At 43.7% G+C, this 26,614-nt stretch overlaps 1 protein-coding gene across 10 annotated transcripts in view; it reads right to left on the bottom strand.

Moving 5' to 3' along the window:
• Positions 1-3,957: 3,957 nt before the first annotated feature.
• Positions 3,958-26,614, bottom strand: part of SLC6A14 (solute carrier family 6 member 14) — a 75,657-nt gene continuing 53,000 nt past the window's right edge. For 2 of the 10 annotated variants that reach the window (XM_054840057.1, XM_054840056.1), the window contains exons 3-15: positions 19,067-19,235; positions 17,187-17,318; positions 15,465-15,626; positions 14,010-14,145; positions 13,117-13,249; positions 11,088-11,228; positions 9,816-10,044; positions 9,609-9,734; positions 9,398-9,516; positions 8,074-8,173; positions 7,726-7,835; positions 6,573-6,740; positions 5,657-6,231 (exon numbers count right to left, since the gene is read on the bottom strand). In XM_054840057.1, the coding sequence (XP_054696032.1) occupies positions 6,007-6,231; positions 6,573-6,740; positions 7,726-7,835; positions 8,074-8,173; positions 9,398-9,516; positions 9,609-9,734; positions 9,816-10,044; positions 11,088-11,228; positions 13,117-13,249; positions 14,010-14,145; positions 15,465-15,626; positions 17,187-17,318; positions 19,067-19,136 (1,851 nt within the window). In that variant the 5' untranslated portion in view covers positions 19,137-19,235 and the 3' untranslated portion in view covers positions 5,657-6,006. Of the gene's footprint in view, positions 5,553-5,653; positions 6,232-6,572; positions 6,741-7,725; positions 7,836-8,073; positions 8,174-9,397; positions 9,517-9,608; positions 9,735-9,815; positions 10,045-11,087; positions 11,229-13,116; positions 13,250-14,009; positions 14,146-15,464; positions 15,627-17,186; positions 17,319-19,066; positions 19,236-19,461; positions 19,564-19,870; positions 19,892-20,023; positions 20,109-20,560; positions 20,622-20,712; positions 20,981-26,614 lie in introns of those variants that run through there. The other 8 variants (XM_054840055.1, XM_054840054.1, XM_054840050.1 and 5 more) reach the window with 8 other exon arrangements.

Consider the following 26,614-nt stretch of genomic DNA (forward strand, 5'->3'; position numbering starts at 1 on the left):
GGGACATCCTCCACTAGACCAGGTTGCCCAACGCCCCATCCAACCTGGCCTTGAACACTTCCAGGGATGGGGCATCCACAGTTTCTCTGGGCAACCTGTTCCAGTGCCTCACCACCCTCACAGTAAAGAATTTCTTCCTAATATCTAATCTAAATCGACCCTCTTTCAGTTTAAAGCCATTACCCCTCATTCTATCACTCCATGCCCTTGTAAACAGTCCCTCTCCAGCTTTCTTGTAGGCCCCCTCTAAGTACTGAAGGCTGCTATAAGGTCATTACTTCTTGCATAGCAATGAGCTCAACAGTATTGCTAACAAGGCACCAGGACCAATCAGCATGAGCTGATAAACCAGGTCCTGTTCACTGTGGAGGAAAAATCTCTCCCCACATGCAGTTCAGATCACACATATTTCATTTCCCTCTGCGTCAATCAGTGAGAGACTCCTCCACTGGGGCAAGAGAGAGGACAAGGAGAACCAGAGCCAGGAGCTGGTCGTCTGCCCTCTATGTGCTCAGATACCCAGTTATCCTGTATTTTTTTATAGGCAATTAATCTACAAAAATCAATGAAAAATACTTACATGGGAACAATCAGTTATATATATATCATCTTTTCCTCATTCCCTTCATCAAGTGCCATTTACCTACAGCCTATAGATTTCAGGGGGTTTTTTTCCCCTCCCCTATATTGTCTGTCCAAAAGGCTAATCTACACAGAGGATCTTGAGGTTCCCTGGGACTCACAGGAACCTGAGATTAGATATTGGCTCCCTAAACCCCCTTAAGGGATGGCCGAAAGTTAACTTTTAAAAAAATAACTAACACCACTAGGGTAACAGGTTTTTTTCTTTTTAAAGGGTTCTACCAGCATTTGCCCTATTTCCATCACAGAGCTAAATTGGAAAAGATTTTTTTCATCTTTCAGATAGTTGTAACAATAATTTCCTCATTCCAAATCAAGAAGTCAAAATGTCAACTTCCCTCTCACCTCCCTTCCAAAGCAGTTCGGTGAGAAATTATTTTGTTTAAATTTCAAGAAGGGCTTGTTAAATTTCAGTATTTTCCTTCTTCAATACTTTGTAGTCTGTATTTACTAACCTTCCAAAACAGAGACCATTTGGGTTAAAAAGCAAACATCACTGAAACCACTGAAACCAGGTTCTTCCAACAATGTAAACCCTTTTGCCCCTGTAATTTCTTTAGGGTCAACAGACATTAATTTGTTTCAAGATGAGTTTCAATTTGATCATTTGGGAATTTTTCTGCTGGATCAAACTTCGTGGAGTATTTCCAACCCCTTCAGAAGGTGACTCACAGGAAATACATGATTTTGCCCTCAACAGATGGGCTGTGCAATCACCTCCTCACTCCTGTGCAGCCCCCCAGCAAGTCAGCTCAGCTCACACACTGGTACCTCTCGCTTCTCATTCATTCCTCTCTAAACAGCTGTGCTACAGCTGTGTAGCAGATGCCCCAGCCCTCGGAGCCTGACTGAGGTGCCATGGTGCCCACAAGCACAGCCATGGCCATGGATCTTAAGCCAAAAAATGACACAAAGCTCTCCTATACATAGTGATGAAAAGTTACATGTAAAGCTGAAACAAGAAAAGAAAGCCTTCCATTATAAACGTTCATGCTGCTTCTGGCTCTATACTGATACTTCTTATGAAAAATAAAATAAATAAAAAAGCCAGGAATGGAACACCTCAGCAAGGCCACATCATCCACAGGCATGGAGGAGAACAGGGTGAGGCTCAGTTGAACTCTGTTGACTTGGGAGTAGGGGTGCACAAAGCATCACAGAATTGCAATGTGGGGCTGGAAAGGTCCACTTACAGGGACAACTGGTCTGCTGAGATAACCCATGCCTGCAGAGGCCAGAGCAGCATTAACAGGGCAGCTGTATTGCTACTGTAACGCTCAGCTCGAAGCCAAGCAGGAGTTCAACGGGCACACCAGCTATCTTTTTCACACATTTGGAACTGGATTTAAAAAAAAAAAAAAAAAGAGCTTTCAATATGGCCGGTCCGATTCAAAGCTCAGACGCCATTCAACAGCTGCCAGCCAGGCTGGAGCAAGTGCCAAATGACTCAGCTTTAGTGGCTGCTGCTTTATAACGCAGTCTCCAGAGCCACGGATCAGCGAGCGAGCGGGCCAGCATCCCGGGCAGAGCCAGGCTGTGCCGGGGGGTCGCGCCGACCCCTGGCAGGTCCTACTCCCCGGGTGCCGGGAGCTGGGCAGAAGACACGAGCAGACGCTGCTCTCTGCTGGTTAGTGCACCACCACGCAGGCCGGCTGGAAAATGTCCCATTGCAAATAGAGGATGAGGTAGAAACAAAGTTAAATACTTTTTTTTTTTAAATTTGACTTCATGCATATGAACAGTCTCTGCAATAGAAATAACTTAGGGGCTTTAAATTGGCTTTCATAAACTTGGCACCTAACTAATTGTTTGACATACATATACAAATCCCAGTTGAAATAACTCTTTTAAAATGTTATGCTGTTATAGATGTGGCTTACTGGAACTGTACATGTCTGTGCTCTCTTCCCTGACTGAAACACACTTGCATTTTGACCCAATCCAAAGCAAACGTAGAAGTGGAAAAGAAGTACTCTTCTCTTTCCAAGCATTTTCCTTTCAATCCTGTTTACTGGATCCAAAGACAAAACCATTTTCTTTTTTTCCTCAAACGAAAAAAAAAACCAAACCCAAAACAAAAAAACAAAACCCCAAACTCCAGGCATTTTGACCACCCGCTCAGCACAGAGCATTGTCCCTTACCAGAAATGCAGCACTGTTTGACACTGTTGATTTTTTCAACTCAACAAACACCAGGATGTTGGGCATCAGCCTGTGTGGGTGAGGATTACACCCAGGTCTGCTGGGCCCAGTCTACCTCCAGAGCAGCGCTAAGGGACATATTGCTTCTCCATGTAACACGTGGGGGCTATTGAACAATCCTAGCTGCTGGGCCAGAGCTGTGATGGGTAAGGAATGTGAATGTCAATTCCTAAATACTCTTTGAGACTCCTCAGCAGATGCCAGCAGTCAGCTCATCCAAAGAGATCAACAGAAATTGGATGTACCAGGAAGATGTCAGACATGCTCACTCAGAGAGGGATCCCAGCTCTGCCAGGGGCCAACTGAGCAAATCTTGCCTTCAGAACTGGGGGATTTTCTTACTTTGGAGAAAGGAGAAAGCACCAAAAATGGATCCCCAGCCCTTGAGAAACTGTCTTCTGTCGCTCTTCTGGGAGGCTTTGATAGTGCAACATCATGAAAACAGGTCCTAGAAGCCTGTAAGACAAGTCCGGAGCAGAAGCCTCAAAGGAGCCCTTTGTGCAGCAGCAGGGGCTTCCTGCAGGGCAGTAGATGGCTGGTATTAGCCTTCAGCATCTCTTTTGCCAAAACCTTCCCGAATTCTTTCTGAAGCTGGTTTGGCGAGCCAACTTCCCCATCACCTCTTGGAGCACTCTCACTCATTGCTTGTCTAACTTGTCTCTCCTTCCCAGGTATGAACTGCTGCCCACTGTGGCAGCTCCAATGGATTGTGCACTGGGGGCTGAGCACCTCAGCCTCCCTCCCACTCCCAGCCTCTCCACACATCAGGGCCAGCAACAGCACCGTTTCCTGCTGATTTGTGGCTAGAACATGACCCTAAAAGAAGCTGGAGTGCAGGAAAGGGTTCGTCTTCACCACCTTCTGTTACGGGCTCTAATCCTGCAGTCCTTTTTATAAATTCCCACTCAATTACTTTCTGTATTTTCTGACCCTGCTCCAAAACATGGTTATTGCCCTAGATCCTAACTTCTACAAGAAAAGACTTCCTGGAATCTTCCCAGTTCAATCTCCCAAAGACTTAGGATCACAGAAGAGTCGGTAGTACGTCCCACCAACTGCCTCCCACCAACTCCATACAAAAGCCTAAAATCTCATTTTCCAGCACCAAAACCATTAAAAACACAAAATCGCATTTTATTTGCCATCATGTGTTGATTTGTCACAAAAAGATCAGTATAAAACATACACTGAAGTATGCAGCTTGGGCAACAAGTCACTATCCACACTCCTTCAAGTCCAGAAACAGTGACAAAGCCCTGAGAGGAAGTGACAGCTAAAAACCCTGCTGCATTGTTCCCAAGGAACCATTATCACAGTAAGAGACACATTCCTTGCCACACAAAATGTATTCATATAATCCATAGATGATTTTTCCTTTATCAGGAATTCACCTGTATTATGGAGTGAAGGCAGGTTCTCTTAACCTAAGCCCTTCCTGCCTAGGTATAAGCATAAGTCTGTGTTCCCAAATGCATTACAAACTTCTTAACTTTTCAATAATCTCATGATTTCAGCAAATTTTGGAGTAACAGCACTACAAGGCAGTTGCAATCTTACAAGAATTTACTTGGGGTAAAGTTCTGCTTCTTTTGGCCCTACCACAACATCATAATACTGTTTGAATCTTGAAAATGCACTTTGGGTCTTGTTTGGAAGGGAAAATCCAAGTCTGAGTGAAAGATGCAGAGAACTAAGTGATAGGTAAAGCCTTGATGGCTGTAGGGAGGGCAGACACACCAGAATTCAATGGTTACTATTTCATTCTGCAGAGCCTAGTGACAGAATATGGCAAGATGGGATTTTTTGAATTATAGCCTGATGAATGCTGAGCATGGGGCAAGACATAGAAGATGGCTCTTTGGGGATCCCAAGGGGAATAATGAGAAATAGAAAGATCCCTGCTTTTCACCATGTTAAGGCCTTATTTCCTGTGATGGCAATTTTTTGCCACTCAATATTTAGATGCACAGACAAAACACACACACACTGTAATCAACATCAAATCCTGAGCAGCCTCACAGCACTAAGCAAGGCTTAGACAGAAAAATTATTCCTGTTCCCTGAGCTACAGTGCCAGGCAGCAGCACACCCATTCACCTCTCTGCCGACTGCACACCACTGTGGATGGCAAAGCACAGCAGAAGGTAGTAACTGTCCATAGCACATTGGGGCATGCACCTTTTGGCTCAAATTGCCTGTAGCTGAGGAGCACCAGAATGTGTCTTTGTTCTTTTCCACACCCGTATCTGCAGTCCAGCTGGATATGGGTTGGATAGGGTTAAGCATGCCCAGTCCATCAGCCTGGAGAGCCTGCAATGCATTTTCCTGTCCTCTCAACCTGAATATCTGGGGAGATCTCAGTGTCTAATGTACCTGTTCCTCCCCAAACATGCAGCACTAAAAATAAATAAAATGGCTCGCTTTCATTTGAGGGCTGGGTTTTGAAGAGCAGAGGGTTGATTTGCTTTTTGTTGTTATTTTACATTGTCACTTTCTAATAGTTAAAGAAAAAAAAACCCACACACATATGTTAAAAATCTGTCATCCAAATGGCCATCTCATTGTTGAGTGTATACAAATCCAGACACAGTAGGAATCTCGTGTTCCTTTTCCTTTTTGGGATCTACAATATGGCTGTATCTTTCTCCTCGGTGACATTCCAGGTAGGGACCCCAGTTTGCAGCGGGCCTGCAGCAGCTTACAATGCGCTGGAAAGCAAGCACAAGAGGCATTTGATGTCTTACCTTGGTCTGGGCTATTTTTAAAGTTCAATAAAGCTGTAACTCTGGATATGCCCTGCAACTCAACAAGTTACAAACAAATCACCAAAGTTTTTTAAAATAATGTCAAATATCTTTGGTTTCAGTAGATGATCAGAGGGCTGGAGCACCTCTCCTATGAAGACAGGCTGAGAGAGTTGGGATTGTTCAGCCTGGAGAAGAGAAGGCTCTGGGGAGACCTTAGAGCAGCCTTCCAGTACCTAAAGGGGCCTACAGGAAAGACGGTGAGGGACTGTTTACAAGGGCATGGAGTGATAGAATGAGGGGTAATGGCTTTAAGCTGAAAGAGGATAGTTTTAGATTAGATATCAGGAAGAAATTCTTTACTGCGAGGGTGGTGAGGCACTGGAACAGGTTGCAGAGACTCCATCCCTGGAAGCGTTCAAGGCCAGGTTGGATGGGGCTTTGGGCAACGTGGTCTAGTGGAGGGTGTCCCTGCCCATGGCAGGGGGGTTGGAACTAGATGATCTTTAAGGTCCCTTCCAACCCAAACCATTCTGTGATTCTGGACACTGAAGCCAAACAGGCAGGAAAAGCTGTGACCAACAGGACTCTTTGGCAGAGCTTGACAAGAGCAGCATGCCTCAGATCTTGCGTTTGCTTGTTTCTGTGAGGAATAGGAGGCAAAACTCCAAAATACAATATAGGGATAGAAAGCGATAGAAATTCTTTAGAGAATTTAAGGCAGCTAGAACAACAGAAACCATGAAAAAAATCACTCTTGAATGTACGGGTGCACTCCCAAAGAATTAGACTTTATATTCTTATCAGAACACAGTAGGGTTAATTTGCCTCTGATGCAACTACCAGAGATGTGTTTTGGTCTAAAAATCCAGTTAATGAACACCTCAAAGTAGTGAACGTGTTTTTGAGAAGAAAGCACAGACGTTCCTGATAATGCCAAGGAAAGCAAGATTTCAGGCTATGACAGCTTTTTTGTGCCCTTACCTGACAAAGATTTCCTTCAGCTTTAACTATTTTTAGAATAGCGACGATAGGAATCCAGATGACACAGAAGATAATCATGCACCAGCCAACAGCAGTTCCCCAGGCTGGATATAACACCGAGCCATAAGTGGGAGGTGAAAATGTGACCAGAGACCAGACCAAAATTGCCTATAAAAAATGGCAAAGAATTTAAGAGCAAAAAGCAGATTTCCAGCTAACTTGAACTTGCACTATATTTCCAAGTTGGTTAAAAAAAGGGGGTTATCTACAAATTCTGCACAGTTCTTCCCTTGAGCGTGAGAATGGTTGTGCAGGACTTGGTGTTCAAGTCATAGCCAAGCCGTAAGACTGACATGCACCCTAACACTTTAAGTACATCTATGTTTAAACATAACTTGATCTATGAGTTCTGTTGAAATCTTATGTTGGAGAATATGTATGTTGCTGCATGAGCACAGTACCTTCATTTGTATGTTTTGTATGTTCCCACATTCCATTACTTACAGAAATATGGGCAAGAATCTAACTGTTGGCAAATATTGCTGCAGAAATAAGATATTTTTAGGAGCAGCACTATCTAAACTCTAATCCAACAGGTTAAAAGTAATGTGCTGGCCAGAGTGACTTGCCACTGCTCCTGGATTTGGGATATTAATGAATTCTCATAGTAACATAATCCAACCATCTACACTCACAATTAGAAGCACAGGAGTAATGAAGAAATGAGACACAAATAACAGGACATAAAAAAAAAGTCTCAGACAGGGGAACAGCTGGACATCCAAAGAGCAAACCCAAGCCAGGGACCTGTCCCAAAAAAGGGATTTCCCTCAAAGGGAAAAAAAAATAAAAATCTAGGTTTTCAAAACATTGTCTCAGTCTGAAATGAAGATAATCCAGCTGCTAGAATGGACTATCTCTGTCTATCACTAGCAACTGATCTGAAGGTCCAGCCTCTCCTGGAGACAACCCAATGAGGAGCAGTATATATCCGAAAGTACAGATAGCACATAGTTTGCTTCACTGGCACAGCCATTCCCTGTCTTTATACATAGGGCCTGGGCATTCAGCACTGAATCTTCACATGGAAATCTCTTCAATATCAAATTAATAAGTTCTGCCACACTAACACAATCCAGTCATCTATACTCACCATTAACAGCACAGGAGTAATGAAAAACCAGCACATTCTCCACCACAGCCAGAATAAACGGCTCTTCTTTCCAATCATCATTTCAATGTCTTCAATGAACCTGTTTCCTCCTGTTGAAAGACAATTGCAGGGTGCATTGTAAAGCAGGTGCCTCGCTTACAGATGTGGTTACTCAAAAGGGATAGAAGGAAGGCAATGGTGAAGGTCAGTTCCTCCAGTTGTGTGGTAACTGTTAAAGCTTTTCAGCCAGTTAAGTCATAAATGCTTTATTGCAGTAACTAATGTTTAATATACATTGTGTCTGGAACTGCATGGTCAAATAATGGATTTTCAATGCAAATAATTTACCGTAAATGTAGACAATGCCTATTATCTCCAGGACAGCTGCAATAAGGATTCCCCATCCTGCACAAAAGTGATCTATTAGGTTAACCCAGTAAATTCCTGCCTGTAGAACAAACAATAAAGAGGTAAAAATGTACCCAGTTCCAGTAAAGTCTTTATGCAAATAAAATAAGTTGCATTGTTCAAGCCAGTTTAACTAACCACCAGTCTGAGTTTTTAAATTTCCAGTTTCCTAGGTTAAGTACACATTTGTGAATATTTTGTTTAAATATCTCTATGAGAGGTTGAAAATCACATCTGACAAAATACTGTAGATCTGTATACTAATAACAAGAGATACGTATATGCAGAGTCTGTATAAACAGCTGAGAGCAAGATTTAAATTTGGAGCTTACAGTATGATAGCTCATGCTGAAGTTTTAATACTCAACTACAGCAACAGCTATACCCATGATCAGTTCTGGGAGGCTTGTATACTCCTACACGCACAAGTTTTCCACGTGTGTTAAACACAGCTTTGAACACCAGCATGCGGTAACAGGATCACAGAGCAGGGAAGAAGCTTTAAGCCATTTCACACTCTTGAATACCATGTCCTTTGCAAGCTTCCCTGCCATCATATTTCATAACTTATGTGCTTTGCTTGACCATACAACTCTCTATTCACCACAATTACCATCTTCACATTCTCAGTCTAATCGCATATATAAATCTGCATTTCTAGATGAAGTCATTGCAACGAACCTTTATATATCCTTGAAAGCAATTGCCCCAAGAAATTTTACACAGTATACTTAAAATTCCTTTTATGTATGTGAGTGTGTGTGCATATATATATACACACACACACAGGAGAAGTAACCATACAATCCACAGATGCTTGCGAGCTAATAGGTTTTTATGATGTTAATAGGCCATTTCTCAAATCCTGTCCTGTTTGGTAGTCAGTTCTGAACAAAAAGATCCCATCAGCATCTATTGGCTGTTAGCAGTACCCACAGCACTGCAGACACACCGTATGCGTATGCTTGAGATTACACAAATAACCTCCTGAACTGAGGAGCAGTAAATCAGGTTGATGGTTCACAGGGTCTGTACAGGCCTTCTATTTAAAAGCACATCTCAGTTCAATAATCACAGAAAACCTTAGGTCCTTCAAGCTTCCCTCTGGGAATTTCTTATTTGCATGTCCAGGCACACTGGCAGAATTCAAGAGTCTCTCAGATTAATCCATGCAAGCAGGAACAGTTGGAAAGGAGATTTTGACTTAAATTTACTATTTGCAGCATAACTAAACCCAATGCCAAAAAAGAATTTAATATCTTACCTGAGTAACACAGATAAGACCAAGAAAGAAGAGCAATATGCACACACCCAGTGTTATAGGGATTCTTAACTTTTTCATGACTTTGGGATATATATCTTGTATGGTGGTTGTAAGTGTTTCTGCAAAGGAAGAAGTATGTGTTTTGAGCAGCACAATTAAGACAGACAATGTTCATTTGAGAAGCCATGGGCTACTTAAAACCCCCACTCACCTATGGTGGCAAACTGAGAGTCAAGGCCCAAGAGCAGGAGCATGAAGAAAAACAAGAAGGACCACAGAGGAGCAACTGGTAACTTGGACAGAGCCTCTGGGTAGGCTACAAATGCCAGATCAAATCCTGAAAAGTAGTGGACAGAAGGAAGTTATTGTCATGCCTTGGTCAAAGCAAGTCTCAATACCGACAGTGTGATCAGCCTACCTGAGTCCACGACCTCTGAGACAGGTCTCTCGGACACGAATGCCATATGTCCCAAGATGGAGAATATCGCAAACCCGGCAAATACGCTGGTGGCGCAGTTGGTTACACAAACTAAAATGGCATCTGAGTAGCAGTTGTTGTGGAACTTATTGTACGAAGACAAAGCAACAAGCCCCCCCCATGCCACAGACAGGGAGTAGAATATCTGGGTGGCTGCATCTTTCCAAACCTACCAGAAATAAGAACATGGAAATTATTGTATGAGTTACAGTACATATCATAAACATATAAGCCTGTCATCTGTTGAAGCTCTAGGGTTTTTCCACATTTAGCCTGAAAATCTAATTCTATTTCATATTAAATTTAGAGTAAATGGGATATAGCATAACCTTGTAGTCTCAAGTACAAACGGTATCTTCTCTGATTTCTGAAGGTCACATCCCGAGTATGTTGCCAAATATTTAAATCTTACTGGGCTAGCCCTGAAGAAGAGATTAAATTAATTCACATATGTGGGTTGTCAAGATATAAATATTGTAAGAGTGCCAATGAATAAGGAAAACCAGGACCAGGTTGCAGGACTGAGAACTTCCATGTGCTCTCCCATTTGTGTTCCTCACACTGTGACCCACAAAAACCACTGCTGCCTCTGCTGCAGCCCCTCAGCATCAAATGTTCACATAAAATACCACAAATAAATATCATGCTTAATGCCTGGTTTTGGTAAAGCTGAACTAATGTTGGCATAAGCCAGAACAAAAAAAATCCAGACCTCCTTTGCACAAGGTGCTCTTCCCAGTCCACCTAGTTTCCCAAGCTAATTTCCTGGGCAAGGCACAGCCTGAATTTCAAACTCAGGGGTGCCTCCAACCTTCTGATAAAGTCCCCTGAAATTATCAGTAACCAAAGCAAGTGGGACATGTGCAAGAGCAACTCTTGATCCCACAGCAAGAACTTTCTCAGCAGGCCTTGTTAAGATGAAACTCCAACATGACTGCTGAGAGCTGCTCAGATGCAATTGTCATCACTATCTGGTGTGGCAGGGAGAGGAAAGAGGGTGGCTATTTTTTTTAGATTATGAGTAGCTAGAATAGGGGCTTGTACTTCCGATAGAGCTGGGGGTTGCTGAAAACACAGAAGCCGGCTCCAGATACAAAATGCAGGGGCATGACATGAACAAGCCCGTGACTGGATTAAAAAGAAGTTGCTCCGTGACAAGCCCATAGAACCACAGAAGCATGTCATGCTTCAGGACTTGACGCTACCTCTCACCTCTGCCTCCATCAACTTGGTGATGTTGGACTGCCTCCCAATGTAGTACTCAATGCCATCCAAAGCACCTTCCAGGGTGGCGCCGCGCACCAGCAAGATGAGCAGGATGACATATGGGAAGAGTGCAGTAAAGTAGACGACCTGCAGAAAGAAGGGCAGGGACACACATTAAAAGCGAGGGGATGCACAGACCTCTGTGCAGGAGAAATGGCCAGGTTTTAGGCTAAGGTTGGCTGGTACAAATGAAAAACAGGCGACCAGAGAAGTGAACGCACACCAAGCACTAAACCATCTGGCTTAGCCGGTTCTGGAGCTGCATTCCAGCAGAAGCAGAAGACCCAAACCACATATCCACTTTTCAAATAGCACTTGACCAGTTTCAGAAATGTGTTTTCTGACATGACTTACTGCTGTAGCAAGGCCTGGACTTAACTACCCCAAAGGTCTCTTGCTAGGCAATGCTTCTAGCAAATGCAAACTGAAAGCCAGTCAAAATTAGGTGACCAGGATGGAATTATCTCCTGCTGTAAAGTAGGAAGGAAAAAAACCAAAGCAAAACCACAAAACACACAACCCCAGAATAAAACCATAAAAAACCAAACCAAAACAAAAAACCCCCACAAAACCAGCAAGCCATGCTGGAAGCTTTCTTTACTGGGAACAAGGACTTTTACATTCTCAGACATGGATCTTTTGTTGTTTGTCTACTCAATTTCTAGCACAACGGGATCCAGGCCAGAAGTAGAGCTAAGCAGTGCTATTATCATGCAGGCTACGTTCAACAATACTCTTGTTTCTCAAGTCTTAGTTTCAGTGTTACGCAGGTAGATAATTGAGCCGGTACTGCTGGTTACACCAAGCCACAGCATTGCACCATCATATGGTGAATCTGCCATTTCTGAAGACGACCTTCATATTCACCTGGAATAGTCAATTCTCACTGCTCTTCATCTTTGCCTTGTTCCTGTCTAGCTAGATTCTTCTGCGTCTTACCTTACTCCTCAAAGGGGCTTACCTTCATGCCAGAAGAGAAGTGACAACAGGAAGAGCCAATTGCCAGGAACCCAAGGAATGTGAGTTTAAGAGGAGCCATGTGGTAGTAGAACAACTGTGGCTGGGAAAGCACAGATACTCCACCCTGAAGTGCTGAGACGGAGGACAAAAAGCTCCAAATAGAAAGCAGAATAGGAGACATCAGACTGAGGAAAGGAAGACGGGCAGCAAGGAACTATGGAAAGACACAACAACAGAAGGAATGGGAAAAAAAATCAGTGCAGAAAAGGCAAGAGAAAGAATGAAGGCAACAGAGACTGAAGTATTAAGAAGTGGAAATGTGGAGATGCAACATGGAGGTAAGAAAGGAGTATGAGGAGGAAGGAGCTAAACCATAAAAGGGTCTCAGGCAGAAATGAAAGAAATTCAGCCTGCCTGAAGTCTGGAGAGGAACCAACCTAACCTAAAAGGAAGACTCCAGGCAGCCATGCTCCAGCACATGGAAATGGGAGCTCAGCAGAGCCAGTGTCTGAAAGCAAGCACCCTAAAAGCAGCTAGAAATCTTGAGTACCAACAACATTTCACAATCTGGCAGGAACCTGTACACGCACATCTGTTTGCAGGACTTGACCTGTATTCTCCAAACATCTGAACTAGTCTGGAGGTGCAAATAATTACCGGGTGTTCCCAGGGTGTGTGCACGCGTGTGCAGTCACATGCATATGTCCGTCATAACAGGCCAAGCGACTACCAAAACTTGGCTGGAATCACCTGCATGACAGCAAGATCCCCAAATACATGGCAGTCCTGGTGGAGCTAAGAGATCCATGTGTTAAGTAATTGCTGTGTAGTCAGCACCTTACTCATATTTTATGTAACAGTTATGAAGCCAAGGAACAGAAAGTCTAATGCTGAATCCAGCAGAAGGTAGTGGGTTCGGACTGCAGCCTGCCTTATGCTAACCTTCCCTGGGTCCACCTGACATTGGAACGGCAGGATCAGGCCAAAAGTCCGCTAGTTGCTCTTCCTAACTTACCTTTCCAGAAGATTTTATTCCTTTAAACAACGCGGCTCCAACAATCATCCAGGAGAGGAGGAGGCAGAGCGCCAAGTACCACACAACGTTACCGGTCTCGTCCAACCCACTCGAGCGCTGAAGAGCCACTTTACTGAAAGCACAAAACACTGCAATGAGAAGAGGGAGACAGCAGCATACAGTGCTCCTCTTCAGTCACTTCTTGAAGTAAAGTGAGCCGGTTTCTGCCAATGTTCCAAGACCCTGCAGCAGCTTCCATGAGCGTGCAGTTAGAGTTGCATGATTGGCATTGAAAAACTGAATATTTAACTGCATTTTTCCCCTCTTTTTAAAGTCTATTGGCCCTCAGCTCTCCATACATCTCCCATCAGGCCTACCTCAGCTCTTTTGTGTTAACCATGAAATTCTAAAGGTAAGAGAAGAGCCCATAAGAAGAATCAGTCCTCAGGAACCCAAGGAACATGATGCAGATTGAAACCATATGGCTAAAGAAATGACAATTTCACAACAGGCCCAGATTCAGAATGAGGTAAATCTATTTTGCACAGTAACTCCTGAAAAAACCTATATGCTATACATAAAGATGCTAAGTAGTCCCTACCAGGACTCCATAGAAGAGGACTTCTTTAAGCTGGATATTTTTCAATTTGCCACAGATTGGCTCTTTTGCTTCTCTATATATATTTTAATTTTTTAATTTTTTTTTTTTTTGAAGGCCCAGGCTCATCAATTAAGTTTTAAGTCCTGTCTGCACAGATTTGCATGCCCACTTCCCTTGACTAGATTTTTTTTTTTTTTTCTGGACAGCAAGATGAGACAAAAACAGAAGAAACATTCAAAGTCATAATGCATAATAAATACATTTTTAGCAATTTTTTTAAATATTTACTTACTTCCAGTATTGTTCACTGGGAAATTGCACTGGTTTGTAGTTCATGGTGCCATTTATACATGTGAGATTATTGTTTGTGATGAATGAGTAATTTGCATGAACTATTTCTCCATGTAAGGTTGCATTGCAGTCGCTTACTGAAAGCAAGCAAGCAAGAAAAAGGGATTGTTAACACAGTGATGACTATTATAAAAATCAGATTATTTTAGCAAATATGTTTTCTAAACAGTTACAGCTTCAGTTTGCCTACTAACAATATTTAGAAACAAACCTGAACTATCACTTGCAGCTGTGACTTTGTTACTTTGACTGTAAATCAAAACACCAAAAATTTGGTGTGCTCAGCTCCACCTTTCACTTATTGTCAAGAATACTTGCAAAATTCAGAACTGAGGATAGTTAAAATTGTAGCATTGGTTATTCTACAAAAGCCTTTGTCCTAAACCAAGGTTACACACAGATCATCCTCTAGCAACTTCATCTTCTTATGGCAGAGGGCTTACTAGAGCTCTTGAAACATTTTCCTTGGGCAGAGGGTCGGGACACACAGGACAAAAAATGGGCACTGTTTGGGTTTTTTGGGTTTGGATTTTTTTTGCCAGAACATAAAGAACACTGTATCAGCATTTACTGGAAAAAATTTGTTGAAGCTTCTTTCAGGACAGCTTCTTCAGTTCAGTTTTGTATCCCTCCAGCACTTAGAAATTTTGGGATAAAATATTTTTGTTTAGCCCATAAGCAATCGTCAACTTTTTGTTCAATAAAGCATCTCAACTTCATTTTATGAAACCTATGAATCTTAGAAGACATTTTCGGATATATGGTTAAGAGTTATAATTACATTAACATTTGGCAACACATTTCCAGCTACTAACTACTAATTAGCTCACCAACTTCACCTTTTGCCTTAAACTGGTCTGATATGGAAACCGGTGAGATAACAAGCACATGTACATGTGCTGCCAAACATCAAGAACAATAGAGTGGAGATATGTTCTAAAGAGTTAATAAAGTGTGAAACCAGTGCCTCACTGGTGCTCAGCATTACCATAGCCACAGGGCAGGCAAGGGGTAATGAAAGAATCCCGGATAAGAGCTATAGCAATACTCTTGCTTCAGGTAAGGAAGGTATTTGCTTTGCCATGAGGCCTGATGAAATGGGAATGGAGTATTTCCAGGGACTGTGCGTACTAGAAGAAACCTTAGATTTTAAAGGAGGAAAAAAAAGGATTAAACAAGGTGGTTTCAGCCCAGCTCTCTGTAGATTTCCCAAGCACCCAGAACTGGTGGCAGGGAAGCAGACAAGCATCACTCCTGTGTGTTCAGAAACAAAACTCCAGGAAGGACTTTTTGAGCCACAGGTAGCTTTCTGGCCCCTGTAATTTCTCCCAGAAAACAGTACAAAGTACAAGTATCCAAAACAGTAACATTAAGCCATATCTGTTAAGTACGATACCTAATCGAGTTTTGCTGCAGAAATCATCTGCCCAGGAAAAGCAGTCTGACCACGGCAACACTTTTTGAAATGAGGCAAATAAGTAGTAGAGTGCATAGGCAATGATAACGTTGTAGTAGATCGCCACAAATGTTGAGATGATGACCATTGTGATACCCACTCCTAGGAAAGAGAAAGACACAATGTCTAAACTACTCCAAACCTGGGTTAAAAAAAAAAAAAGAAAGAATGGTCTTCACTTGACTTTTAAAAGGCTACTGGGGAAGAAGTTGAGTTTGTTTTTTGTTTGTTTTTCAAATAATTTTTAACAGCAACCAAACAGGGAAAGCGTGAAGCCATGAAATGAGGGTTATAATCTAAACTGACCATCTCAAATGTGACACAGAGTTTGAATCAGGCCCACAGAAAAATTTGACTAGTCCAAGTCTAAAGGAGAAATTCAATATTTTGTTCTCTCCCAGTTCAGTGGGAAGCTTTGATTGCTTAGTAAAATAAAAGAAACTATACAAACACTACAACTGACCAAACGATTTTCAAGATCTCATTGTAATGAATAGTTTTGCCAGTAAATGAGAAACAACACAGAACAGTAAATCTGTGCCAATAACAGTTCTCCTCCTTTGTTAAAATGAACTTTGTTCTGCGAGTTTGGGAAAGTCTGCTAAACTCTCCCAATCATCTCAGAGACTATATTTAAGTTTATATCTTCACAGACACATAAAATATTTGCTGTGTCTATAGACTTTTGCTTTAAAGTTAAATACACAGCTCTTGTGAAAGGTTGTTTATGCCACAGAACAGAGACAGGCAGAAAAAGCCAGACCATAATCCGTTTTGTTTCTGTAGAAGGTGGCAGGTAAAATTCTTATTGCATGAGAAACAAACTTCCTTGTTCCTACATTAATTCCTCTGGTAGATAAAGAGGACAAACAAGACCAATTACATAGTCCTTTACACCCATCGGTACAGGACCTGGATGGATAGGAACGAGTAAAGCACATGGTTAGTTGTTTCCAAACACATAAATCTCCCTATGAAATTCAAACCCTCACAGAGATAGTAGTTTGCCATTGTAGTGGCAAACTACCACTACAGAGTGCAACTATTTCTCTTAGCACAAGAGGCACCTCAGCTTATGAGGCCAGAGTCTAGCCTGTTTTATCACACCAGCAGACGACTCCCAAGGCAGTGAGTTGGATGAATACACACACACAGCACTGCATAATGCAATCAGACCCACATGCCTGTGCCAAGGCTGGCAGCTAAACACAGAATTAGCCCATCCAACATGGAACTGCCTTGCAAGCTACACAGGACATAAAGTGTAAAGAAACACTGGTAAAGTTAACGTCTAAAAATTATTTTCAGTCTGTTGCACACAGTGCCAGGTGTTTAACTGATGTTTTCCCTCACACAGCGAACGGGGTGATTTCCTTCTGCCTGGACAGCTGTGGTTAGGGTGGTATGATGCGTAACACCAGGAGAATCATTGATAAAACCTCTCATAATTGACAACCTTTTTGAGGAAATCTTTAATCCACATCTGTTTATTAATTGAACAGGGAAGATCTACCTGGGAACATAATAGTGACCTTGTAACATTGGGAATATTCTCTACACGGAAGCTGGCTTCCCAGAATTAGTAGCTTTTTGAAGAGATGATTAACTCACATCTGTTTATTACTAGGATAAAAAAGATTAAGAAAACATAACAATACCAACCTTGAAACAATGGTAATATTCTCCAGACGGAAATTGGCCCTAGACTGGCAAACTGCCCAAGGGAACATTCCATGAAAAATAAGGGCAAGCCAGCTAATGCCAACATCAGGGTGTATGGGATTAGAAAAGCACCTGAGGGAAGAGACGGGAAAAAACCCGACAAACAGAAAACAATGAATCTTTCAGTATTCACCACAGATCTATCACATTTTATACTCCCCTCTTCCCCCTGGCTCAAATATCCCACTGTGGGGTTTTTTGCTTTTTGCAGAATACAGAGATTTGTTTGTAAATCCTGTTTGCTGTACGACTAAATACTACCTGCAATGAAGAGACACAGATTACCAGAACTGGTGATTTACGTAGGATGGCTTCGCTTATAAAATTAAAAGGATTTTGCATAAACTATGGAAGACATACTGCTGTCATGCAAGAAGGAACACTGCTCAGCTGTAGGGACCATCAGCTTTGTCTGCTTTGTAGTTCATCTTCCAGCTTTTTATTTAAAAAGGAACAGAACCATTCCTTCATGTATTTAGCTGAGTTGCAACTGGCCTGATCGAGCAGCTACTGGACATCAAAGCATGAAAATTATTTTCTATGGTTGGCTGACTCCTGTGTCAAACAGCATCTCAGCGTGGCTCTTGTTTGAATCCATTTTAAAGTGCACATTAACCTGATATCAATGACAGCCCTGTTCTGTGAAAGGGATTGGCACTTCTTTGTGTGTGCGCAGAAGATAGGGCAAGTGAGAGCACAGGTTTCCTAAACACAACCTGATATCCCTGCAGAAATCTGTCTTCTTCACTCTCAGTGAACTTAAAGCAATCGAGGACCCAGTTCTGCAAGGAACTGCAAATACCTGTTGTAATTTAAGGAAGTAAATAGTCCCACAGAATTAACTGGATTACTCCAGTGTTTCGAAACAAGGATGTAACAGTTGTCTATCAATCATGGGCAAGGGGCACAGAGCAGGCTACAAGCAGCAGCACAACTATGCTTTTAATGTAAAGCTTTCTGCTGTAGCAGATAAGAAAAAAAACATCTAGTAGAAGGGCTAATGTCCCTTATTTTGTTTTCACAATTTTCTTCAACAAAACTGTAAGTAACGCAACCTGGCCAAACTCACTCCAATAAAACTTCTGTACCAAGAATGCCACCTTGTGTTCCACATGCGGCTGTATGGGCTGTGCTGCATTTACAGTCCAGATTGTGACTTCTAATGACTGTCAGGCAGTGGAAGTAAGTACAGACAAGTAAGTCCTCTGCAGTTACTTGGCATTCATGCTCTCCTTAATTACCAGTGGCTCCCTGGCAAGTAGACAAAGCTCTGGAAGAGCAGCCAGGGAAGCCAGTGCCTCCATTTGGCTTTGGCACTAGTTCATCGCATAAGCAGGTAGAGGCTCTCTGCCTCACACTCACCAAGTATCTGATAGAGATTATTATTAAACTGGATAATTATTCCAGCTTAGCTTGTTTGCCTAGCAAAACAAAGGTTGAGAGGGAATTCAATTGCTCTCTATAAACATAACAGGGAGGTAAGCACTGGGGAGGGAGAACAGCTATTTAGTTAAATAGAGGATATTGGCACTTGGACAAAAAGATGCATGTTGGTCATGAGTAAATCAGATGAGTTCCGGAATTCTCAGGTGGAAGTTTGCAAGTAAAACTAAATACTATTTCCCTCCTCAGATGGTAGCCAAAAAGCACAGAGAGGCCTCTTATTCCTCTTCCCATTCCCATCAGCGGGTGCTATCCCAGTTCCCAGGGTGATGCTCACATCCAGCTTTGACAAAACATGCCCAATTTCAGGGCTGGCCCTCATCTCTCTTGGGGATAGCAAGGCGTGCCCACCCAGCACTGCCATTCAATATAGGTACCTCCGCCATTCTGGTAGGTGAGGTAGGGAAACCGCCAGACGTTGCCGAGGCCCACAGCGTAGCCCACCATGGAGAGCAGGTAGTCGCCTTTGTTTGACCAGTTACCACGCTCCGCGTTCTCATCATTGTCACTGGCATGGGCATCTTTGACACTTGATAAACTGAAGTCCTTGGAAGAGAAGAAGAGGAAAGGCTCAGGATCACTCCATAGGCAAGTGGGGCAGTCATATCCTCATTTCTCCTTGGCATTGCTGGGCAGGGCAGCTAGACAGGGTGGGCAGAACCAGGTGCACTGCCAGTCCAGCTGATCTCTGGCAGGACAGCACAGGCCTGTAAGAGAGGCTCCTACCAGAGAGCCCAAACAATCTTCATGGCCAGTTTTACCCAGCTCCTACCTTAGTCCCTTGTGCTTTCAGCTCCTGGGGGCAGCATCTCCAGAGAACTCCTCTACTCTGCCCCTGCACATGCCCAGATGCCCCCATACCACTTTAGATGTTCACGCCAGCACATACCCGTATGCCCACTTTAAAAACACCTGTCCAGGTGCATTTCACATCTGCCCAGGTGCCCCCATACCTGCCCAGGTGCTCATTCCAGCTCTCACAGTTCCAGGCGCTTTTTGCCAGCTCCAGTGCCCCCATATGCCCACATTTGTCTGGATCTCACCTGCCCAGATAGTTTCATACCTGGCCAGGTATCTGCCTGGTAGGTATCTCACCTGCCCAGTCTCCCATAGCTGCCCAGGTATCTGCACCCTACTTGCCCAAGTGCCCCTACGCCTACCTGGGCACCCCCATACCCTACCTGCTCAGGTGCATCCACGCCTGCCTGCGTTCTTCCACACCTGACCAGGTGCTTTCATACCTCCCGAGTACCCCCACACCTGCCCAGGTGTCCCCCTACCCCACCTGTCCGGGTGCCCCCGGCCGGCCAGCCGCCCCCCCCGGGCCGCCCCACCTTCTTCTTCCCGCAGGAGAGGAAGCCCGGCAGGCTGAGCATCCCCATAGCCGCCGCCAGAGCCGCTCCGCTCTGCCCGCACCGGCCGGCGCCCGGCCCTTTATCGGAGCCGCCTCCCGCCCGCCCCCCGCCCTGCCGGGAACCGCGGCCCCTGGGCTGCCCCGCGGCCCGGGCGGGGCCCCCAGCGATGCGGCACCTCCCGCCCCTGGGGCACCCCCCACAGCCCGCCGCAGCCCCGTGCCCGCTTCCCCACCGCACCCCGCCCGCTGACCCTCCTCCAGCCCCGCGCCCACTTCCTTGGGAACACCCACCTGCCTAACCCTGCTCGGCCTCCTGCCCACTTCCCCTCCTAAACACCCCCTGCCCTCCACACCTCACCCCGACCCACTTCCCCTGCCACGCACCCGCCTGGGCTCAGCCCCTCAGACCCAGCTCTTCAGCCCTCCCTGTACCCCTGCCTGCCCACCTTCCCCTTCCAGCATGCCCCCCACTCCTTGCCCTGCTTCCCCCTCTGCCAGTACCTACCCACACACCCACCTCCTTGTCTTCTGCCACAGGGCTGCCAACTCCGCATCGCACACTGACCACCACATGCGTGCCTGACCCCACCACCTCCCCACAGAGCCACTGCCCAGCTGCCTCATTCACTCACCCAGAGACCCTGTTCATGGGTCCCTCTCCACCTGTACCTGCCTCTCATTCCTTCTCAACCTGCTCCATGCTGGAGTCTGGGCTCAGGAGACACACAAAAGCAAAGGGCACAAGAGGATTAAACAGTATGGAAATTTCAGCTTCTGAACACACCTTCCACTGCACATGACAGGCACAGAAAGGGCAGGTCATAAAAGCAAAGCCGTCACCAGAGGAGGAATTTAACAAGCAACGACTTAAAGACCTTTTTTGAAGCACTCCCCTGCTTCACCCATCAAAGTGACCTTCCCCAGGCATCCCCCTAAGGACACACAGGAGGACACTGGCCAAAGCACACTCCATGTACAGGCACAAAGGGACACTGGTTGACTGGCTGCTTAATTGTTCTCCTCCATTTCTAACTGCTCTTTTCCATGGCTCTTTCAGATCCACACCATGACAAACACACTTTCTGTCCTCAATTAGTGGGACTTTTTGTTGAGTAAAGTGCTCCTCAGCATGGCTCAATCTAGCCATGACTGCAAGGTGTACCAGGAGCGTGTGGGACAGTGTCTGAAAGGTAGGAAGGTAAAATCAGATTGTATTTTATCACCCTGTGCAGCAGGTTCTCTGGGAGCCTTCTGCTTCAGAAACTGGAAGCATGCCAGAATACTCTATCTTTGGAACAGAAAGCAAGTACAAGTGTGGTGTCCTGGCAGGACACAGGGTTTGGGGAGAATAAATAAATAAAAATTTGAGAAAACACTCCTTTGCAGGCTGCCTGGGAATTCTGGATTCGAATGGCCAAGCCACAATACCAAACACAAATCTTCAGGCTAGTTCTGTATGAAACAATACAAAATCCACCCACGCCAAGGACACACTGAGAAATCAGTTCATATTCTTCCAAAGCCTACCTGAACTGTACATAAACTAAATGAACCTTTTTGACAATCCTGATCTGAGTTATGAATTTGAAATAAAATGGGATAGCATGGCTTTGGTTTGGATTCTGGGTAACTTCAGTATCTGTGGGTCACTATCTCCCCAGGGGGAAACAAAAATGTTCCTGTAAATAATGCTGGGCCTGACAAATGCACCAAGTTTTCTTCCAAACTTATGATTCAGAACTGGCTATCAGCTTGTTTAGAACTGAAATGAGATGAAAAACAACCTGTTAGCCACAGCCTCTCCCTCCTTATTAGGATTAAGTGCATGTTGTAATGTTGCGGAGTCACTGACTGTGGCATTCTCTCTGTGTAACTCAAGATGACTAAAAGTAAAACTATACTGGAGATAACCACTCTTGGGATGCATTCTTTTTCTGACCATGTGAAAGTTTCATTTCTAATACATCTTCTGTACTTAAAGAAGAAACATGAAAATCACAGCACAGTCAAAATTCCAGGAGTGAACAGTGGAGAGATGAGTATCATTAAAAAGAAAATTGCACCAGAAGCAGGGCTTCATTTTGCCTCTAGGTTAGCTACGCAGCTAAATAGCACAGCAGTTTGATTTGCATTCACTAGAGGTTGAGGTCCATCAGGTTGAGCCCTGAAGGGCTGGTTCCTCGCAGCTAGCATAGCCACCCATCGGCCAAGCACCCTGCAAGTTACCGCTGGAATGTCTCAGCTAGAAATACAGAGATAACCAGCAAACCAAAGCCAGCTTGGCTCTGCCATAGATGAGATATGCTGCTGGTCAGGAGATGGACTGAGGTATCTAAGTAACCCTTTTTCTTTGGAAAGCACCCCTGGATTACTATGAACTCCACTTACTGAACACTCTGTTAATCCAGTGGGGGGGGGGGGGGGGAGGAAGGGGAAAAAAAGCCTGACCATTAATGATAACCTTAACATGCTGACAACACAGCAAACAATTCTGACATTTCTTAGGAGCAGTGAGATACCCGTGTTTTCCATTCGGTTGCACCAGTGATACTATCAGACATTGGGTATTGCCCTTAGCTAACACAAACACAGCTATGGCGTTGGAAGCAGACGTATTTGGTGTGCTTATTTAAGAATACAGTGAGTAAATTCTGTTTCTTAATCTCTATCTTCTGCAATAGCCATGCTTACTAATGTTGGCACCTGACACACATGTTCAAAACTGATTCAGCAGACAAAGCTGGGGCTCGTTTATCTCTCCCGCTCTCAACTGGCAGGAGGTAAAGACCAGAAAACCCACTCTGAAAACAGGAGCAATGGCTTTAGAATAGCACTAATCCTGGCATTAAAGTGGTAAAAAGAAATCACTGGGTGTCTACAAGGCAGGCAGTCCTCTCTAGGATAAAGTGATACAGAAGAGGGGCAAGAGATGCCTGCAGCCTTGCCATCTCTAACGTGCACAAGTCCTGGAAAAACAGTCATGAATCTCAAAACTATTTAAGTTTTCTCCCATCCAGAGAAGATTGATCAGCACTGGCAGCTGCACATGGAAGCGTCCACCTACCAGATGTGAATCATGTAGTTCAAAATAATGTCTGCCCTAGCCCAAAGTAAGCAAGAGCCCAAGTGCAGGGATAATTATTTGTGTTCTGCAAGGCTAACAGTCAAACCTACCAGCAGCACACAAGGTGCTACATGAAAAGCTGGTGTAGCTGTGTCTGGCTACCTACAGACCAAAACATTTTTTTCTGTGGAGATCCCTGCCACAGGAATCAAACTACACACAGCTGCCATTCTGGTATACCTGTGAGTGCAACTACGTGACACTTGCCCCATGGACCCAGTGCGGTGTTATGAACCTGTTCCACACCTCCAAATGACAAGGCATGTACCAGTGTGCATTAGATGGTCATGATAAGGATGCTGGTACCTTCCCACAAAGCCAAAGATCGGAGTGAGGGACTACATAGCTGTATTTGTTGGCTGATAGAAACAGCCTCCTCACATTTTATTCCAGTATAAGCACAGCAGCTTCCCTATAGCTACAGACAAGCATCAGGTAACCAAATGGCAGTAAACAAAACCACAAAAAAAGAAAAAACAAACAAAAACACCCCACAAAAAAATGCAAACCAAACAAAAAACCCAAACCAAACAAAACCACCACCATGTTGGCCTTCAGGACCTGAGGAAGATTACCTAAACCATCTAACCATCCCTCAACAACATGTAATTACTCTCATCCAGAACTCCACAGCCACATCACACTCTTTAGAAGAGAAGATCAGAAAGGCAGAAGGGACTGCTCTAAACTGTCAGATAAAGCAAGGCAGAAAATTTAGGCTATTGGCTCCTGCACCAGCAGACATTATCCTCTACAGGTGAACAGAATCAAGCCCTACAATTCACATTTAAATTAATGCTTTCTGCTTAAGAAAGTATCAGCCTTGATTTAAAGACCAAGTGATAATGAGAGCACCAGTTTCCTTGGTGATGAACTGAACTGCAGGTGATCTAGACCAAACCTTTACCACTAACTTGAAATAAAATAAAATCAATCACTGGGCAAGTAACCCATGAAAGTAAAGGAGAATTCTGCATCTGGTGAGAAATGTATTAATTCACTGTGTGCCAGCTATAAGCAAGGTAGAAGTATATCTAGAAGGAAGGCATAGCAAGAAGTGGCCCTACCGCTCAGAATACAGGATGGAGAAGCGATGAACATATTCTCAAGGGCACAGGCAATGCAAATTACAGAGACAAAGGCAATTGTTTCTGAAATAGCCATCGGCTGCTTCAGAGAGGTACTTATGGAGCAGACTTCAGGGTTATAGCAAAACACAAAGAGAGTGGAAAATAATTACTTAAGAGGCCTCGTGCCAATACTGGCTTGCCTAGGTCTAATGGCCCTCATCCAATGGCTTGTGTGCCTCAGACAAATGAGATATGAAGCAGATTCTGCTTCCAACCCTGCTGATCCTTTCAGGGTGAGATTTAGCTCATGGCAAAAGGAGATGATCTTTTACACATCCTTCTTCCTGGTTCTATTTTCTTTCTTTATAAGTTTTGTGCCTTTTCTGCATAGCTGGGATGTTCATTGCTGCTGTTCGACAGGCTGCAGGAAGCACACATCTACTCCATTCGGATCTCAAACCACAAGTTCATTTTCATTAAAGATTTAATGGAATAGAAATTGTATGACATTTTGATTCAGAAACTTAGAAAGGGGGAGTAATGCCTGAAGAGTTTGGTTCACTAATGTAATACTAAATAATACACTCTATTATGCATTATGTAATCATATTAAAAAGACCTGTATTGGCCTAAGCTCAACAAGTGGTACTTAATCAGATTTTTTCCCCAACTTCAGCACTTTTGGATTCATCTGTGTGGCCATCTCAGAGTTGATAAGTGCAGAAAGGTCACTTCTGCTGAGCTACTTGCCTCTATGGACAGTCTGCTATCATAACTCAAAAGAGGCAGCTGAAAGCTTACTCACTCATTTATCTCCTCACAACAGAACAGTTGCAAAAGTGCTGTAGATGCAAAATGCCTTCTAAGTCATGCTCCTAGGAAAATCCCTTTTTTATATTTGAGGGCGGAGACTTGAAACTGTATGGAAAGCAAATTTGTCTTCAGGCATTTTTAGCAGGCTGCAACCTGCAGTTAACATAATACACAGTAATCAAGTTAGCGATGGGGAAGCTTTACCATATGCATGTGGAAAAAATTATAAGGCAGAAATAAACTCAGTAAAACTGAATAGGCTCTACAATACTGCTCTTCTACTACACTGAGTTTGGAAGAAGATTTTACTGTCCCAGCCACTCAAAAGGGAGCCACAAATCTCCATCCACAAAATTAATCAACATGTTTTCAATGCTATCTGCAAGATTGTCAGTTTTGTATCTATGATACATAGATCTCCACTGTTTTTATTATTTTTTAGTTTTAATTGCATAGAACCTGAGAAGACACTCAAGTCTTTTCAGAAATTGTTGGATGGAATGTGCTCCTCAAATACTTCGCTCTCTTGGACCAAAGCTCTTTCCAGGATAACATGGCCTCCCTTGTAGTGCTGGCTGTCTTCAGTCCCTGAGAACTTGTCGATCTGTCAGGTATTATTAAAGCTGCTATATGGGAATATATGACACTTCTCAAACATGGAGCTCCATCTAGAATAAGGAGCAAATCAACCAAAAAAGGACTAAAGTGTTTGAAGTAGGATTAAATAGAGGCTAGGCATTTATATCAACTGTGCAAACCTCTGATAATTTCTGTTGAAAAACTGACTTGCATAAGAGTTACCAGAGTGCAGTGAAAAACTGCATTTGTGGCCCAGGGCTCCTAATTCCCACAGTTCTGCTTCCACACATGGTCCAGATCATCTCAGCTTTCCCTGGACAAAGCAGCCTGGTGCCAAACAAACATCCAAGACTGTCCAAGACACATCACGCAGGTCTCACTCCACCTGCCCCCTCCCTGACGATCCTAGAGGCATGCTCCAAACACGTTCAACTTGTCTGTGAGGTACTGAAACACTGTGTAAATGCAAAACCTCAGGTATTGTAGCATGAAAGACGTAACAACAGATACAGCTAATAAAAGGGAAGAGATAAAGTACAGGAGAACTAAAACCTGGGAGCGTGCGATTATCAAAACTTAATGATTGGCAAACACATAAGTGTCGGAATATAATGACTTGTCTACTGGGAAATATTTCAGAGGTGTGATCAGCAGAAGCCAAGGAGTCATTTTTAATGGAGTAAAATAAAGCCTAGGAACGAGTACAATACTAATCTTCAAATATGATTAACTGAGTTAATCAATCTCATTAACAGCTTAATTTTCAAATTCTTGCCCAGTATAAAGTGCCAATATTTGTGGAGTTCAGCAAATCCAGGAGATGCTGGAAGGTGGGGTTTTTTTAGTTCTATACCTTCTTGCTAGTTACACACAAACAGCTTTTCACAGCGCATAACATAAACACATATTCTTGAGAAGCTTTTGACTAGCAGTAAGGCTTTGAAATACAGGCATTGACTACCACACAGCAAAAAGACGACCTTTC

The sequence above is a fragment of the Grus americana genome, chromosome 12 (genome assembly GCF_028858705.1).
Source record: "Grus americana isolate bGruAme1 chromosome 12, bGruAme1.mat, whole genome shotgun sequence".
Lineage (NCBI taxonomy): Eukaryota > Metazoa > Chordata > Aves > Gruiformes > Gruidae > Grus > Grus americana.